At 43.8% G+C, this 18,672-nt stretch overlaps 6 protein-coding genes across 6 annotated transcripts; all 6 read right to left on the reverse strand.

Annotated features, from left to right (window-relative positions):
* Positions 1-91: 91 nt before the first annotated feature.
* O0I10_005868 (uncharacterized protein) lies at positions 92-1,623 on the reverse strand (the record flags this gene model as incomplete). Its single annotated transcript, XM_058485905.1, has 4 exons — positions 92-915; positions 980-1,301; positions 1,382-1,504; positions 1,576-1,623. 4 exons carry the CDS (start codon positions 1,621-1,623, stop codon positions 92-94), a joined length of 1,317 nt encoding a protein of 438 aa, XP_058343428.1.
* Positions 1,624-1,931: 308 nt separating this feature from the next.
* Positions 1,932-2,793, reverse strand: O0I10_005869 (uncharacterized protein; the record flags this gene model as incomplete). The annotated part of the gene is made up of 3 exons (XM_058485906.1): positions 1,932-2,399; positions 2,457-2,553; positions 2,606-2,793. The coding sequence occupies 3 exons, from the start codon at positions 2,791-2,793 to the stop codon at positions 1,932-1,934; spliced, it is 753 nt and encodes a 250-aa protein (XP_058343429.1).
* Positions 2,794-2,846: 53 nt separating this feature from the next.
* Positions 2,847-4,657, reverse strand: O0I10_005870 (uncharacterized protein; the record flags this gene model as incomplete). Its single annotated transcript, XM_058485907.1, has 4 exons — positions 2,847-3,125; positions 3,189-3,334; positions 3,410-4,349; positions 4,403-4,657. The coding sequence occupies 4 exons, from the start codon at positions 4,655-4,657 to the stop codon at positions 2,847-2,849; spliced, it is 1,620 nt and encodes a 539-aa protein (XP_058343430.1).
* Positions 4,658-9,896: 5,239 nt separating this feature from the next.
* Positions 9,897-12,499, reverse strand: O0I10_005871 (uncharacterized protein; the record flags this gene model as incomplete). Its single annotated transcript, XM_058485908.1, has 9 exons — positions 9,897-10,869; positions 10,925-11,003; positions 11,060-11,211; positions 11,269-11,487; positions 11,542-11,693; positions 11,754-11,849; positions 11,906-12,010; positions 12,083-12,151; positions 12,332-12,499. 9 exons carry the CDS (start codon positions 12,497-12,499, stop codon positions 9,897-9,899), a joined length of 2,013 nt encoding a protein of 670 aa, XP_058343431.1.
* An 864-nt stretch (positions 12,500-13,363) lies between these two features.
* O0I10_005872 (uncharacterized protein) lies at positions 13,364-15,798 on the reverse strand (the record flags this gene model as incomplete). Its single annotated transcript, XM_058485909.1, has 5 exons — positions 13,364-13,535; positions 13,595-13,996; positions 14,074-14,570; positions 14,897-15,008; positions 15,353-15,798. The coding sequence occupies 5 exons, from the start codon at positions 15,796-15,798 to the stop codon at positions 13,364-13,366; spliced, it is 1,629 nt and encodes a 542-aa protein (XP_058343432.1).
* Positions 15,799-17,309: 1,511 nt separating this feature from the next.
* Positions 17,310-18,564, reverse strand: O0I10_005873 (glucosamine-6-phosphate deaminase; the record flags this gene model as incomplete). Its single annotated transcript, XM_058485910.1, has 6 exons — positions 17,310-17,377; positions 17,439-17,511; positions 17,562-17,687; positions 17,747-17,798; positions 17,867-18,389; positions 18,516-18,564. 6 exons carry the CDS (start codon positions 18,562-18,564, stop codon positions 17,310-17,312), a joined length of 891 nt encoding a protein of 296 aa, XP_058343433.1.
* Positions 18,565-18,672: the final 108 nt, after the last annotated feature.

The following is an 18,672-nucleotide window of genomic DNA, read 5'->3' on the forward strand; positions in this document are numbered from 1 at the left end:
TACTGTGCAACTGCATATGCCAATAAACTCATTGTATGGCCGCTTTAAACACCAAAAATAATGGACACAACACATGGATAGATAACATTTATCAAGTCAATCTTCGTTGAAATGCTGATTTAAGTAATCCTTTGACTTGGTGGGCGACTTTGCTCTCTACCGATTTGATCTTGCTCTTGCTGGACCGAGGAGATTGGCTATTAGTACGATGGTGATGATGATCCTTATCCGCTGATGGGACAACTTGAGTCTTGTGCCTGATAAACAGCAACTTGGTCCAGAATTTGGTGTATTTGAGCTGCTTTCGTTGGAGCTGATGCGTTGGACGTGGCAACCGCGACACTGATTTGCAACTCCTGGTGGATGGTGATGATGATGATGGTGATGATGATGACGTTGTATTTTGAGAGTGTTTCTTTTCAACAAGAATGGATGATGATGAAACCTTTGTGGTTGCTGTGGTGATGGTGGATGGTTGCCTTGCTGTTGGATGAAAAAGAGGTGTTGGTCGATTGGTTGGGAGACAAGGTAGCTTTTTGTGGTTGAGCCATGGATGTCTAAGGCAATCATGTGCTGTGATTCGTTGAGTGGGATTCTTGCATAAAAGCCGTTCAATGAGGTTGGCAGCTTCAGGTGTAATGTGACGAGGCATTGTGTATGATACATTATTGATGCGTCGAAATAGCTGTGGCATGTCTTGGCCTTGGAAAGGAAGTGTGCCTGCTAACATGGCGTATAGAATCACTCCACAGCTCCACATGTCGACGGGTGGTCCTCGATAGGGTGTGGCTGTGACCATCTCGGGCGCTGCATAAAAAGGACTCCCGCAGTATGTGTTGAGTACTTGTTGTCGTTCACAGAATTTGCCAAATCCAAAATCGCACAACCGGATACTGTGTTTACGATCAATCAGCACTAATAATATGTTGTCAGCTTATTACAATTCACTCTCCTCTTCCAAATATATGCAATGAATTACCATTTTCTGGTTTGAGATCCCTATGCACAATCCCATTCTTGTGGATGTAATCGACAGCCTCAATGATTTCTCGAAACCAACGACGTGCTGTGGATTCATCAAGACGATGACGTTGTTTGATCTTTTCAAAGAGCTCTCCACCATCGACGTACTCCATAGCCACAAAGACATTTGATTCATCAGAGGCCACTTGGTATACATTGACGATATTCTTGTGCCGTAGTCGACTTGCAAACCGCTCACAGATCGCTTTCTCGTTTTGTGCATGTTGTCGCTGATCACTGCTTTTGAACGACGTCTTATCCACAACCTTGACAGCCACCTGGATTAAAATTACCATACGTCAATCGCTCATTTATTGGTGCCCCCCTCACATGTTCTTATTGCTTTCCTTTTCTATACCTCTTTGCCAGTAGAACGATCTCGAGTCAGGTACACCTTGCCAAAATTGCCCTTTCCCAGTGTGCGTAATTTCTCATATCGACCATTGAACCATGATACAGGGTGCTCTTTTTCCTTGCTGATCTTTGTTATGCATCCAATTGAAACAATGAGTCATACATAGGATCATTCAAGATGATTCATTCTTTGCTCACCTCCTTTGATTGTGTTTTATGAGTGCTTGTTAAGGCAGTAGTTGTCATAAAGTAGTCGAATGGGATGAAAAATGGAAAGAAGAAAAAGAACAAAAGGGACCGCGCAAATACACGAGCATATTGCCCTGAGAAGATGAATGCATGTACCTGGTGCAGTTTGCATGGGTCGGAAACTTTTTGATTAGGAAAAAGGTGTATTATGTATATCCGATGAGTAACGTACATGTACAATGAAAGGTTTGACTTTGAACTACCCATACATATTCATGATATCCAAAAGAAAAGGGGGCCTTTTACTCGTGAAACGAAGGAGGAGGATGGGATAATGAATGGGCTCGTTGTAGTAAAAAGGATCATCAAAGCTGGTCACCGTACTCGGCCAACATTAACGTCAATGCTTGTCTTGCTTTCTCGTCATCTTCAATTTCCTCTTCTTCTTCTTCTTCTTCGATATCATTGTCTTCCTCCTCATCTTCTTCTTTCTCCATGGTTATACGTGGATCAGTGGTGATGGGGGTGGTAGTGGGTATCTCAGTGGTATTGTCGTCATCCTCTTCTTGTTCATCCCATAATACATGCTCATGATCACCGCTTAAGATGTTCATCAACTGTGGATCATCATCGAAATATCCGAGTTGTGTTGATTCGATATCTCCTGGAATAACGAGGGGTGTTTTAGATGCTGATATTGACTGTGAATGTAATGAAGACTGCTCCTCGTCGTCCGCCTGCGGTACAATTGCCACTCGCTTATCCAAATCGATCAAGTCATCCACATCCTTCGGTTGTGCTCTAGCCATATCTTGTAGCATATCAAAATCCATCTATATCAACTAACCTTTAGTAATTCATCCCATGTCTTGGTCATAGTATCATCTCACCTTAAGCTGTGCTAATTTGCCTTCCCAAACCCCTCGCATTTGTCGAAGAAAGCTCAAGTCGGCTTCAAGTTCTGTATACAAGTCTCGTGTTCGTTCACTACAATAAACCTTCTTTAGCTATGATTCGTAAGCAACTGTGAATGACTTACGCTTTTTCAAAGGTGCCTGCTGGAGGGCGTTGATCGTTGATCGCGAAATGGGAAGCGATGTATGAAAAGTAATCAGCATTGTAAGGTTCAGGCTTGGTTGGTGTATGGAATCGAGCTCGTTTATGTCGACCCGTGTATAAGTCTCGGACAGCCAGTGGTTGAGGACCCGTTGAAGGTGAATGGGACATTATGAAAGTACAAAGGAAAAAGACAAAGATGAATGATACGCAGGAAAATCAATTTATTGTTCATTGTCAGCAATAGGATAAATAGGGCGAATGTCCACAGGAATAGCTGCATGCTCAATACGCTCCAAAGCAGTCTTGGTCTCTTCAGAAAGCACACCGTATTTTCCAATAAATGCGTCCACTGCACTCTTATCACCATCTCCTTGAAGGATCATGATATCATGTGTCAAATCAGAAACAGCTTGTTCCACCTTGTCAAAGTCGACGCGGTATCGGTTCTCGGAATCACATACGAAACCTCCCTTCTCAACCAAGTAGTTCAATTGACATGCCTATCATGATCATTGTATTAGCATTGCTACATCTCCTTTCCTACTATACACATTCTCCCATACCTGTCCAAGACCATGAGCTTCCTTAATACCAAATCGAATGCTTCGGAAAGCGGATGCCAAAAAGGTGACCCAAAATTGCTTGTCCGTGACCTTGTCAATCTTACCCTTCTTAATCAAAAGAGTGGCTGCAAACAAACCAGCAATGTCTGTGGATCGATCATGTATCTTAGTAATGCCATCCTATCCCCTTCCTTCCTTCCTCCTACTATAATAAAACGTACCAGCCTTGGCTTCTTCCATTGCTGAATGATACTCCTTAAGTTTGGAACGCACAGTGTCACCAGCAAGCGTGTGATGTGGACCATTCGAATGGCATACTTCATGCAACAAGATATGGGTAGTGAATGCATCGCTGGTGATGTATTCAAGCTGATCCGCAGCAATGACTTGCTTTGCAATGGGTGTGAGAACATGTGCAAATTTGCCTTCTTGAACATTCTTGATGAGCACCAATTTGCTACCACCCTTCTTGATAGCTTCCTCATCGTTTGGTAAGTTATAAGCAGCCGTCATAGGGGTAGCTACATCACCAGCTGCGTAGAGTTGATTGACAACTGCAATGGGAGCAGGAATAAGCTTATCATTGCGGTACTTGTCGGGAATTGGCAAATGATCTTCCACAAATTGCAAGTCGCTGAATGCTTCGAGAAGACGAGATGATTCTTCATCACGTGCATGGATGTAGAACTCGTATGCACTCTTGAGACCAAACGCGGCATCGGTGTAAACCTCGTAAGGACCAGCAGTGACTTCCAACTTGTTGTACTTGCTCAATGACAACCAATCGAGTTCAGAGGGTAGATAGTCGTTGGATGCAAATGCCTCCGCACGTGATCTCAGGAACGTTTCAACGCTCGTCTTGCCATCCTTGATATCCGATGATGGTAACTCACTCAATGCATCTGCAGCATCACGAAAGTGCTTGGCAGCAGGCTCCAATAAATCCTTATAGCATTCTGAATAGGGGACGTAGGCCAATTTGTTGTCAGCGCCGCGTACAATACGTGTATAAAAGCTCTTGGCCTTGGCTTCTTCATCCTTGGATAACGTGCTTGTCCATTCTTCAAATTCATGCTTGGTCATATCTTCAGGATAAAAGTTGCCAGTCTCAGGGCATGGTGGCACTCCCTCCACAAAGGGTTCGTCATTGTCTTCACTCGCCTATGGAAAGGAGTCAACATACATACACGCATATACCCATTAAAAACACGTACCCAAGGACCCTTGTACATTTCAAACAACTCGCACAAATCACGATCGCCTTGTTCATGGATCTTCTTTCTCAATGCTTCATTGCCTGACCAATGTTGACGGAAGTAGAGTTGATCAATGAAACGACCAGCCTTGACGAGGTGCTTGATAGCTGTGTGTTCTTGCTTGCTGAGCTTTGACAGGTCAGCGGTGCACTCGAAAGGAGCATAACGAGCAAGACGACTCTTGATGGAACGACCAGTAGAAACGGCAGCCATGACACGTGTGTGGGAAAAAAAGGACGCGGGGGAGAAAGGTGAGTGTCCAAGTCGATCCACTGTGCACTTGTCTTTTTGTATCTCGCATAGCCGGAGCTTACTTGCATTACCGAATATGTAAAGATGCGCCTCTTTTGGTGATCCATCGACATCGACATCGACACCGACACACCGACCATCATCACCATCACCACCATTATACAAACTCCTTTATTGCTGCAACTGAATTGAAGAACATCAATGAATACCCTATTCTTCAATAAATATCATTGCTTTCATGTAAAGGACATTATTCACGTCGGCATTCAGATGCAAAGAGTAGGATGATACAACTTGGAATAGATAATTGGATGCAGCAATCATCCAGGTTGATAGCATCATGCATAAGTTGATAATGGATACACTCTTTTCCACGCATTGTATACACCCAATCCCTTCCATCCCATTTACCGATATCCACATGTAAAAGATTTTGTATGTATTGAAGTAATTCGCTACACGTAAATAAAGCTGTTTCTATACAATGGCTATCGACTGTCATAAAAAAGGCTCCAAGGCATGTTGTTGCAAGTAACATGAGACAAAGAAGTAAAGACCCTGCTAATAGCAGCTGCTGTTACGTTTGGCCGTGCGCAAGGATTGTACAAGAGCGTGTGTTGTAGTAGAATGACAAGATTTTGAACGCTGTATGAGACAATTGAATAAAGACATTGCTAACAGCAACTGTTGAAGTGAACGCTTTTACGTTTGATTGTGGTCGAGGATTGTACAAGAGGACGTACAGTGTCGAGGAAAGCGGGTGTTGTAGTGGGCTGTGAACACGCCATGGACTTGCTAATCAGTCAAAGACGATCGGATCAAGACAATCGTAGAATGGACATGATGGGTTGAAGCAGGACAATCGTTCGCATGCGGTGGATGGGGTAACGGTTGATAATGGGAGAAAGAGACAAGAAGCGGGGAGTGGGAGACCTGGAAATTATGCAAGTTGAATGATATTTCTTTGCTCGAGCGTAACTCAACCAAACCCCTCGAATCAAGAAAGTTCAATGATGGGAATGATGGGCTGGAGCAGGACAATCGCTTGTATGCATTGTATTGGACAACAAAGGTGAATGGGAGGAATGGGCTATTAGCCGGCATTTTAGGAGCTACTCCTAAATAGTGTACAAGCATCATGCATCGCCTGTGCTGACTGACTCAAGTTACACAACACGTCTCTCTGCATCTTTGGCTCTATTGTAGTCATACTACTTTACAATGAACAAAGAACTCTTTTCACATAGCATCACACTTACAGCATATGTAAAACATAAAGGTGCCTGTATCTCTGAACTTTACAATCAAACGTGGGGTCTACTAATAGAACCATGTTGCTCGGCGGGGTGAAAGCGATCTTGTGTCAAACTATGAAGTCCATCGTGGCTAATCCCAGATTTCGCAATGTCACTACCAGCCAAACTGGAGCTGGGGGTCGACCTCTCTTCGACGACGACGACCAAAAAATATTTTTTGGGCTGTTTGCGACATTGAACGCGAAACTTTCGCACAAGGTGCTGTTGGCCAAGCCGAGCCCATTGCTCTAATAAAAACCCCACGTTTCATTGTAAAGTTCGGAGATACAGGCACCTTTATGTTTGTAAGCGTGATGCTATATGAGAAGTGATCTTCGTTCAATGTCAAGTCGCTGGACCCTGACAGAGCAAAGGATGCAGAGGGACCTGTTTGTGTAACTCAGCTACTTTGCATGACTGGAAGGATGGAAGGATGATACTGTATACTATTGACAATATCCCATATATTGCGAGCTAACAGCCATTTCCTCACAATCGGCAATGTTGCCCATTCTATGACAGTGGGACGATGCTCCTGCTTCAGACATTCAGTTCCATGATTGGATTATGTTGATCCGAGTTGATTTGGCTGAGCTACGCTCATACAAGGTTACTTCAGTTGAGCAACATAGAGCATGGTTAGATGTGTGGAATGATGTAATCCCTCTTTGGCCGTATCTCGGTCAAATCAACTCGGATCAACATAATCCAATCATGGAAATGAATGTCTGAAGCAGGAGAATCGCCCACATGTCATAGAGTGGACAACAGTGGCTATTATTGAAGAAGTGGCTGTTAGCTCGCAGTGTACGGGATATTGTCAACAGTATATAGTATCATCCTTCCATCCTTCCAGTCATGCAAAGCGCTGAGTTACAAAGGGTCCCTCTGCATCCTTTGCTCTGTCGGAGTCCAGCGGCTGACGTGCAGACGAGGCCACTTCTCATATAGCATCACGCTTACAAACATAAAGATGCCTGTATCTCCAAACTTTACAATGAAACGTGGGGTTTTTATTAGAGCAATGGGCTTGGAAGGATGGAAGGATGATACTGTATACTATTGACAATATCCCATATATTGCGAGCTAACAGCCATTTCCTCACAATCGGCAATGTTGCCCATTCTATGACAGTGGGACGATGCTCCTGCTTCAGACATTCAGTTCCATGATTGGATTATGTTGATCCGAGTTGATTTGGCTGAGCTACGCTCATACAAGGTTACTTCAGTTGAGCAACATAGAGCATGGTTAGATGTGTGGAATGATGTAATCCCTCTTTGGCCGTATCTCGGTCAAATCAACTCGGATCAACATAATCCAATCATGGAAATGAATGTCTGAAGCAGGAGAATCGCCCACATGTCATAGAGTGGACAACAGTGGCTATTGTGAAGAAATGGCTGTTAGCTCGCAATGTACGGGATATTGTCAACAGTATATAGTATCATCCTTCCATCCTTCCAGTCATGCAAAGTAGCTGAGTTACACAAAGAGGTCCCTCTGCATCCTTTGCTCTGTCAGGGTCCAGCGACTTGACATTGAACGAAGACCACTTCTCATATAGCATCACGCTTACAAACATAAAGATGCCTGTATCTCCAAACTTTACAATGAAACGTGGGGTTTTTATTAGAGCAATGGGCTCGGCTTGGCCAACAGCACCTTGTGCGAAAGTTTCGCGTTCAATGTCGCAAACAGCCCAAAAAATATTTTTTGGTCGTCGTCGTCGAAGAGAGGTCGACCCCCAGATCCAGTTTGGCTGGTAGCGACATTGCGAAATCTGGGATTGGCAAGCTTGATCGTGAAACTTTCACCCAAGGTGCAGTTGGCCAAGCCGAGCACATTGCTCTATTCAATACCCCACGTTTCATTGTAAAGTTTGGAGATACAGGCACCTTTATGTTTGTAAGCGTGATGCTATATGAAGAATGGTCTTTGTTCATTGTCAAGTAGGTGGACCCTGGCAGAGCAAAAGATGCAGAGGGTCGTGTTGTGTAACACAGCTGCGTTTGCATGAATGAAAGGGTCAATGTATAGTTACTTTATGGATCATCTAGGAACATGCATGTATTGCTAGCTAACGGCCACTTCTATCCAATCATCATTGTTGCGAGATCCACTGCATGCGAACCATGCCCCTGCTCTAGACATTCATTTCCATGATTAAAGTAGGTTGATCCGAGCTGATTTGACTGAGCTGCTGTCAACGAGAGATTACATCACTCTGGACATAGAGCACGCTCGATGTAGCTCAACCGATGTAATCTTGTGTGAGCGTAACTCAACCAAATCAGCTCGGATCAACCTACTTTAATCATGGAAATGAATGTCTAGAGCAGGAGCATCGTCCACCTATAATAGAATACACAAAAGTTGGGAATGCACAAAAGTGGCTATTAGCTACCAATGTATGACATAAAAGTGAGGGTTGCGTACCTTTCATGCATCGTCCCTGAAGTCCTGACTTTTTAGCTGAGTTACCCAAAGAGGTCCTTCTGCATCTTTGGCTCTCCAGGGTCTAGCTACTTGGCAATGAACAAAGACCACTTCTCATATAGCATCACGCTTACAAACATAAAGGTGCCTGTATATCCAAACTTTACAATGAAACGTGGGGTTTTTATTAGAGCAATGGGCTTGGCTTGGCCAACAGCACCTTGTGTGAAAGTTTCACGATCAAGCTTGCCAATCCCAGATTTCGCAATGTCGCTACCAGCCAAACTGGATCTGGGAGTCGACCTCTTCGACGACGACGACCAAAAAAATATTTTTTGGGCTGTTTGCGACATTGAACGCGAAACTTTCACACAAGGTGCTGTTGGCCAAGCCGAGCCCATTACTCTAATAAAAACCCCACGTTTCATTGTAAAGTTCGGAGATACAGGCAACTTAATGCTTGTAAGCGTGATGCTATATGAAGGGCGGTGTTTGTCATCGTCAAGTAGTATGACAGTAATAGAGCAAATGATGCAGACTGGCGTGTTTGTGTAACTCAGCAGTTTTGCATGAATGGAAGGATTGAAGGATAATACCTACATACTATTGATAATAACCCATAAGCTGCGAGCTAATAGCTATTTCCTTACAATCGGCATAGTTGTCCTTTCTATGACATGTGAACAATGCTCCTGCTCCAGACATTCATTTCCATGATTCAATTGCTTTGATCCGAGCTGATTTGACTAAGCTCCGTGTGATGATTGCTATGCAACAAAGCGAAGCTGATTCAGAGAGCAGGCTCAGGTCCAAGAACAAGAAAGAATAGCAAGACTTGACTAAGAATGTTAGATCAATTGTATAAGGATATCCCGTAAACAACTGACCTGGTAAAAGCAAAGACAAGGTAACAAGGAACAAGGACAAGGATAAGAGCCACAATGATTCAAGAGCTAATCTATAATAGGAAGTGTGGCCGTTAAGCACACAATCACAACACGTCTGTGCAAGATCACGTACCAAGCGACAAGGCAAAGACAAGGATCGAACGAGCAAGATATCAAGGCTATGACTAGGCAAGGACAAGAGTAGAGCACAAAGATGATCAGACTGAGGTTTATTGAATACTGATGATAGCTTATTTATACAAAGGAGAGGAATGACAAGAATGAGGCAACACTAAAATATGTGGACAAGACATCCATTGATTGTTCGAATGATGACCATGACACTAAAGAGGTTGCGTAAACGTGTAAGGTCATTGTAAGACCATCACTTCATAGGTAGTGAGAAGGCGTTCAACGAGAAATCAAAAGTTTACGAGCGAAGCGAGCAACATGGATTGCATGTCGATAACCTTATTAAAGATCTGGATTATCATTGTTGATGAAAAAAGTCATGTATTCAATGTTTACATTTACTGCATTTCCTCTCCTATTTAAACGAACATGATACTAAATGTACACTAATATCTTCGATGGCGTGATCCTCCACCACCACCACCTCCTCCTCCTCCTCCTCCACTGCCTCCTCGTTCATGTCGTCGTGGACCTCGATTTTGATATGGATGATGTTGTCTACCTGAACCATACTGTTGTTGTTGCATGGGACCTCCTCCTCCACCTCCTCTATCACCTAAATTGGGTGGACCTCCTTGGCGTCGAAATGGTGGTGGACCATTTGGTTGTGGACCATTGTTTCTAAAAGGCGGTGGTGGTGGTGGCTGTTGTGTGTTGACATTATTAGCTCCAGGTCGAAAAGGAGGCGGACGGAAATGAGGTGGCATAGGTGGATGTGACATAGGTGAACGTTGTTGTTGCTGTTGTGGATGGTCTTTGGATTGTCGAGGATCACCTCTTCGCATATGTTGCTGTTGTCTAAAATGATCTGGTGGCATGGGTGGCATTGGACGGAATGGTGGCGGTGGTGGTGGTCCATTATTCATACCAGGACGCATGGGTGGTGGATGATGATGTGCTGGTGGCATAGGATTTGATCCAGGGGATGATGGTACTTGAGCTGGTAACCCACTATTGCCGCCACTACTGCTAACAGGTCGAAAAGGTGGTGGTGGTAATGGCATGTTGGGAGGACGAAACATGGGAGGTTCATTTTTGTTGCTATTGCTACCAGGACGAGGTACATTGATTGGTCGAAATGGTGGTGGCTCGTTAGCCTTTGTTGGTGGTGCATTGTTGGGTCTGAAAGGTGGTGGTTCAAATGAACGTGTGGATTCCTCTTCTCGACTTGCTTCTTCAGCCGCGTGTTGGCTTGCATCAAACTTATCCACATTCGTCTCACCAGGTCGTGGTCGTGTCCAGAATCGTGTTGTGTGATCATTAGAACCAGATACAAGAATATGACCCACAGGATGCCAGTCTAAAGACCAAATGTTGGAATCATGGGCTGTTTCTTGTTCACCCACCGGCCCATCTTGACTATAACAATAACACATCAATCATTGAAACAAACCACAATGAGAGGTTTACTTACCCAGTAAGCCAAAACATCATTGATCCATCAGAACCACCAGTTGCCAATAACCGCTCATGTTGAGGATGCCATTTTGCAGCTAGTAAATACACTATTAATATCCCTAGCCAAATGTTTCCACCCAAGGTTACTTACAGCACACTTCTCGTTTGTGACCTCTAAACACCTGAAGCTCCTTCATCATCCGGATATCATAAACACGTACGAGTTGATCTCTGCCAGCAGATACAAGCCAATTTCCATTTTGATTCCATTGAATTGCTAATACTGTATTCTTGTGCCCGTGTCTACACAACGCGATGAGTAAACCATATCCCCCACCCTTTAACAAATGTAAGGCTTACAATGTTGTGATATTCTTGGCCGTCTTCGGATCCCAAAGCTTGATGAGGTTGTCTTTACTTCCTGAAGCCATCAACGCCTTGTATGGATGCCAATCAATACACTTGACGTCCCAACCATGTCCTGTCAACGTTCTTTCTTCATTTCCAGTGTTGAAATCCCATATCTTGATCAATGAGTCGTCTGAGCATGTGGCAAATCGGGTATCGGATGGTGCAAATCTAATGGTTCCTTAGTGAGTATACAAGGACGTCGACTCATAAAAATCCACTCACGTGAGATCACGAATAGCTTCCTTGTGTGCCTGGAACATTTTCAGATTGCTCATGTTTGATTGCCAATATTTGATAATGCCGCTATGATCACCAGTCACCATCCAATTGTCATTGTGAGACCAATTCATTGCACGCACTGCCGAATCATGTGCCTATTACATCAATGTCAGGTCCCTCTCTCCTTAACACATTTGGGGATCCTCTTTACTTACCTGAAGGATCGTCTCGAAATTGAAGGTAAGGCCATTCCATAATGTAAATTCACCACTTGAGGATCCTGTGATAAGACGTCGACCTTCGGGTGTCCACTATACAGTGAATTAAGTACCTTCATCCTCGATGATAGTATTGCAATATGACGTACCCGAACAACATTGACAGGATATCTTATCTTGTTGGTAGATGTGTGAATAAACTTGGTTGTGACGGCATTGATAGGATTGTCGAGATAGGCAGCAGGTGGCATCAACTTTGTGGAACACGCACGTATACGTGAGTATACCTCTCTCCTTCAATGTGTATATACACCCAATCCACTTACTTCCACAATGAAATTGGCGTCTGGCCTGAGAAACACAATATCCCTTCGATCTCGAATCCATACACGATCCTATGGTACGTGTGCCAAACAAGAGAGAGAGAGAGAGCAAACCAATGCAACGCATAAAGAGAGAAAGAAAAAAGATATGGAATTCAGCATGTTTTCTGTTGTGATCGAGACATTCATACTCATGCACGTCTCTTTATTGTTGACCAGCACAATAGATCGTGTACTATGGGAAATACGAACCTGCATCCAACGTGTCAAGCTGTGATTGTAGTCGACCGTACGTCGCTGGATTGCTTTACGCATACGCTTGCCGTCAAACACCATCTTGGAAAAGGGAATGTTGCCTTCGCCCGAACGCATTGGTTTTCCCATGGGTCGACCGCCACCACCTGATGCTGCTTGTGACATTGGCGAGTGTGGATATATGGTGTATGTGTGTGTGTTGTGATTGAAAGCCGATCGACTGGTATGGTTGCAGGTAACGGGCAATATCATTCAAGAGTCAGCCAACTGAGTCTATTACATTACAGTGTCTCGTGACTGTGGCGGGCCACCTTCAGCCTTTAACCATGACAACCACACCTACCTTCAACTGACAGCTCCCAACAAATGCCTGAAAACAACTATGCTTGCTCATTCTCTCACCCAAACAAGAAAAGGAGACATCGGCAATGGTAATCCAACTTTCGGGGACATCCACAAATTTGGTATCATGCATAACGACACGTATCCATCATCACTCTGCTTGAGAGTAGTAGTGGGAGTGATCTTGCAACGATTCATTGGCAGCTCGGAGTACCTACAAAATAGGAGTATCTAGGAGGACGTCCTTTGATAATGTAACCATGTCTTTAAGCGAGGATACGTATGTAACGGATGAGAGCTGAAATAAATGATACCATGCAACAAGCTGTGGTCTTTTCTTATATCTTGGACAAATTGATGCGCTCAATTTAATGCGAGAGAAAGCAAAATTCAGTGAAGATCCTTTTCTACATAGTTAACAAACGCTCCTTGATGATGCATTGTTGTTGGTAGTGATGATGGTGATAGGGATTGTGTCGATGAGTAGATGATGATGATAACTGCTGAGTTGGATATGATGATGCTATGGTGATGTGTGCCTGTAAATTTGTGCATTGGATAGTTGGATGGCCCTCCTCCTGAGGATGGCAAAGAATGGGTATGCATATGTATAGCTTAGGAGGTTGATGAAACGAGTTGTCCCATGTAGCATAAAATGTATACGAAGCATAGTGAAGAATATGGCGTTCATGCCGATTTTTCCTTTTTAGTAATAGCGTTATGGCTCTTGTTGCGAAAGACGAGCTTCTTGAAGAATGGTCGTTGAAGAAAGCTCATTTTGCTTAAACGACGAATCACCCACGGCGGCAAGCAGGAGACATATGCATTGTCTTGGTTATCAATTTTCGGAGATTGCATGCTAAAAGAAGAGCATCTTAAGTGTCTATGTGATGTGGTATTCACTAGTTGGATTCTTACCTTGGATGGTACAACATAGCTATCAGCGCACCACCTATACTACTACCATCTTTCGCCAAATCAAGTTGAATACGAGCAGCAACTTCGTCACCAAACCATGATCGTAGCTTGGAGTAGATCCGTTGTTGCATTTGTGGATACTTTTCAAACGTAGATCCATTGACACCAATGATGATTGGGTCGTTGTTATCGCTTCCTTCTTCATTACCCAAAAGGCCTTGCTGTTCAATAATGGCTGCAATGGCTGCAGATGCCAATGTTGCAGCGCGAGTTGATATCATTGTGCATACTTGCATCAATTGCTCCATATCCTCGGATGTGGCTGTTGTTGTGGGATTATCTGATGTCTCGGCGGCGATCCATTCGTTAAATTTTGTCAGCCGTTGCTCATTATTTTGCATGCTGCACAATGCCGATCATCAAATCCAGTGATCAGTACATGTAAAACATGGTAAACTTAATGCTATAGGTTATATTACCTTTCCATCTCGCTCATCCATGTGGTGGTTAAAGTCCATGGCTCCTTCCACTGAGATGGTAGATGTCCACCAAACAATGCTTTGTGCTCGATTGTGAGACTTACAATGACAAGTCGTGCCAATTCGCCAAGGTAAGCACCAGACATCATTTTCTCGTAAGCTTGGAAATTGGGCTGAGAATGTTGTTGGTCGAGCGCTTTGTCAAAAGGGGTGAGGGGTAAGTAGGACTCATTGCCGAAAAGGTCAATCTCAGTATTGATAAGCATGATTGCATCATTTTGCTGCTGCTCTTGCTCAGCATGTTGCTCTGACAGGTTGCTGGTGATGCTACCATTTCCAACATGCAACTTGCCGATACGACTTATCTTTTCCGGATACGAGGCATTGACACCCGTGCCATAGATAAACCCAATACACGCTCCAGGATGACTATAGGCATGGGCAACCAATGTTCCCACCGTGTCATTGACAAGCGCTGTCACAACAATGTTGAGTCCCTATCATGTTGTAACGTATCACGGTGAGTATTATCAGATGGGAGGATATGATATGTAGAAAAGGAGATAGATTGAAATGCTGGTTGCATGAACATCCCAAAAAAATGGAGCAAAGGGGTGTGAATACATCACCGATGGTGTCAGCAATGGCAAGGTTCATGGGGCAGTTGGCGGTTAGGGGGGTTGAAAAGTGATAGGCTGTCCAAGTGTATTGCGCACGAGCACATCTAGATGCATTTATGCGAAGCTGGTGATAAAACCAAAAAAAGAAGCATCCACAAAAACAAAAATTGAAAGGGAGGTATTATGTTGTGCTGTCTTCTCACCTTACGTGCAAAGGCTTGATGAAAGAGCCCCGCCAGATCTTGGCCTTCAATGCCTTCCAAAGTAAATCCTTTGCCCATTCGTAGAATCTTGCCATGTATGATGCTCGTTTGGCTAAGGTATAAAGAATGAATGGTTAACGTTACATAATACATGTCAATCGTGTAGCACATAGAGCAGCGCACAAACACAACACCACTTGATCTGGTACAGGGCATGTTTGTGCATCTAACTGTATTTCCATGTTTGGTTACACACACACAATGCACGCACACAGTAGTAGTAGAAGTGTCCCCAATCATCTTTCTCCTCACTCTTTCATCCCTCTCCCCCCCAAATACTGTCAATCTATGTTGTTCTATGTCGAAATTGACAATTATCAATTGACGTTTCCCGCTCTCTCCTTTAGCTAGCCACTTCCACCACCACACACACAAAGAAAAAATCTTGCTACTTACTCTACAGGGAAGCTCCAGCAAACACCCATGGCGAGTGGTTCCGTAGCTGATAGCTGAGTCATGTGCTGTTGCAATAGTAGTTCGTGTACAGCATCTGCCATCCAGTCAAAGAAAGAATCAATAGCACCTGTACGCAAATCATCGGTGACAATGCGTTTCACCTCGGCCACTTGAACTTGTCCTTGACCTAGCAACTCGACTGCTGATACACGCAAGTTGCTGCCACCCAAGTCGAGTGATAAAAATGTGCCAGTTTCATCACCTTTTGGCATACGAGTCACATAGGATGGGATCATGATGGTTGGTTGATCTGAAGACGCCAAAGGTGTGTTTAGGCCCATGTTGCATTCAGCCTTGAATCCTTCGACAATGGCTTTGTATTGGTTATCCGTGATATGGAATCCGTCAGCAATGGATGCTAAAGCTGCTGATGTAGTCATCGTCATTGTGCGTTATACGTGGGGGCAAATAAGAAAGGGAAAGCAAGAGTAAATGTATATCCAATCCTCTTGTCCCTTTTATCATCAGCAACGACATTAGGTAAGCGAAAAGGGGAGTGAGTTTTATAGAGAGACAAGTAGATATGGGCACGCATTACAACCAATAGGTGCTTAATCACATGCCTTACCAAGGCAAAACGACTGTGCACAGCCCCCACCATCATATGCACAGCCGATCTCGGCATTCGTCAGCTCACTACAACAAATTTACATTGAGGTGCTGAGCATGTACCTCTCTATTGTATTATAAACGCTGAAACCGTTTACAACGTAAAAGGCATTCATCCACGTATTATTACGTGCTAATCGCTTATTGCATTCTTGCTTCCAGCAAGTTTTTTGACAATGGCAATGTTTTCATTTTCCTTTGTGAAACACGCTTGTTTGAATACGTCGTCAAATATATCAACATGCATGCATGCTGGTGATACGTTCACTCTGCTTCTCTCCTTTTTGTCCCATTTTTGAGGAATACGGATAAGGCTGCTGTGCAGGTTTCTGACAGCTTTTACACAACGCAACTCAAGTACCACACACGTCACCTCCTCATTTCATTCTCACCAAGAGCATTCACCATCATGTTGCTATTCCATCCGATTCAAAGCAGCCAAGATAATGGTACATGGATCAACAGCACCAACATGAGGTGCGAGTAGTAGTATTATCGCACGTTCGTATTACCCAAGAATAGGTGTGCATATACATTGGTGCTAATTTACAAAAAGGAAGCGATTTAACCTTTCACCGTGAATAATAGAGAGCGGGCTCATCATCAGTGGTTTGCATATTTATGCACGTTTGCGTGGATGTGCTTGCGGTTAATGCATGCAAACGTCGGATCGTAAACCTTGTTAACCAACCAAAACCTCTTTTGCTTCCCCCATGTTGCCCCTTTATCATCGCAGCACTCTTGGCCCCAAACTCTCCTCTCCCTTTGCCTTGTACTAGTAAAGGGTTACAATGCACTTATACAAGATTTATCGAACCCGGGGGAATGAACATGATTTCATCGTCAGCATATCCCAATAATGTATCCCACAGCACGCATCCCCATCATCCTGCTATCCGATCCCCCCAAATCTAACCCCATAATCATTATTGTGCTGAGCAGCAGCAAGAATTGCCAACAATGACCATCCCACTAATGTCTATAGTCAAATGAAAACCAATAGCACATTGTGGCAAAGATCGGTGCTAGTAGCATGATTGCTATTCCTTATCTCCTTCTTCTTGTTTACGTATTGACTTTGGTAATAACGGCATGCTTCATCAAGGATGTATCATAGCACTGGTTTCCATGACAACGAGTACTATGTAAGCCTATGATCGTTTTTGATTCCCATCACCCAAACAAGATCAGCATGCTTTATATATAATAAGAAGGATAACATAAGTGGACAAGGCCAGTAAATCAAATAGCAGAGAATTAACTACACAAAACATCTTACAAAGGACTACTACTCAAAAGGACCACTTATGGTTGTGATAGGTCGATTGAGGATGCCTTCAAGCCGTTTCACACCCCCTACAATAGCCTGATGAGATATACCGATATTTGTGTGCCCATCCCATTATCCCATTTGAACCTTGTAATGTAATGTTTTCAGCACCGATCAACGAGTGATGCACGTGTTCGATTGATTTAAAGTATTTGACGGTCTAAAAAGAGCATGAGTTGGTGGCATTCCCATCACTGCTAGCACCATTACCTTGACGTGTAGTTCAAGCGTAGCGTCCTCGTCACATACAATCAACCCTTTGGGATGTAATTGTATGGCGGATACGGTCCACATGTGGTTGACACCTTCTTCAATGCACTTGGCGAGTGCTATAGCCTATTCAATCGCAAGCTTAACACCCCATTACATTAGGTATCAAATTCCCTCCTTTTTACCTTATGTGCACCAGTGATGATGACTAGCACTTCACGTGCATCCATGACTGTCCTAAAATAAACGTCCGTTTCCTTGTGTGAGCACGCTATCAACAATCAATGCAAACAATGACGACGTACGCAACACCCACGGTGAGCGCCAATTTGGGTACTCTTTCGATATTCCCATCAAAGAATCGAGCATTGGCAATGATGGTTTCATAAGCAAGTGTCTTGACACGGGTGCGTGAAGTTAATGATGAACCAGGTTCGTTGAAAGCGATATGACCATCAGGGCCAATTCCGCTAAGGAACAACTCAATGCCGCCCAATCGTGCGATTTTTGCTTCGAAACGTTTGCATTCCTCATCAAGATCGGGCGCGTTGCCATCAAGAATGTTGACATTTTCCGGGATGATATTGATGTGCATGAACAAATTGTTCCACATGAACGTGTGGTAGGATTCTGGATGATCACGCGGTAAGCCCACGTATTCATCCATGTTAAAGGTGACCACATGCTCAAAGCTCAGCTCGCCTTCACGATACAATTCGACGAGTTTTTGATATGTGCCAATAGGTGACGAGCCTGTTGGTAATCCTAGCACAAAAGGTCGCTCGGCTGTAGGATTGAATTGTTTGATCCGCTCTTTAATGTAATTTGCTGTTGTTGGGCAATGTCAGCATGTGATCTTTTTTCCCCACACACATGACACCAACGCTCTCACCCATCATCATCCAAGCCTGGTGGGTGGTTGATGCAACAAGAGAGAGTCGATAGAGTACTTGCCGACATAGCTGGATACTTCTTCATAATCCTCACGAACAATTAGCCGCATCTTGGTGTTGTAGACGTGTGTGTTGTTGTATGGTTGCGCGTTGTGGGGAAACAGGAAAAGACGCGGAGAAAAAAAAGAGCGCGAGAGGTGAAAGAAAAAAGTGAAAGA

This window comes from Lichtheimia ornata (assembly GCF_029851405.1).
Source record: "Lichtheimia ornata isolate CBS 291.66 chromosome Unknown scaffold00024, whole genome shotgun sequence".
In the NCBI taxonomy this organism is placed as follows: domain Eukaryota; kingdom Fungi; phylum Mucoromycota; class Mucoromycetes; order Mucorales; family Lichtheimiaceae; genus Lichtheimia; species Lichtheimia ornata.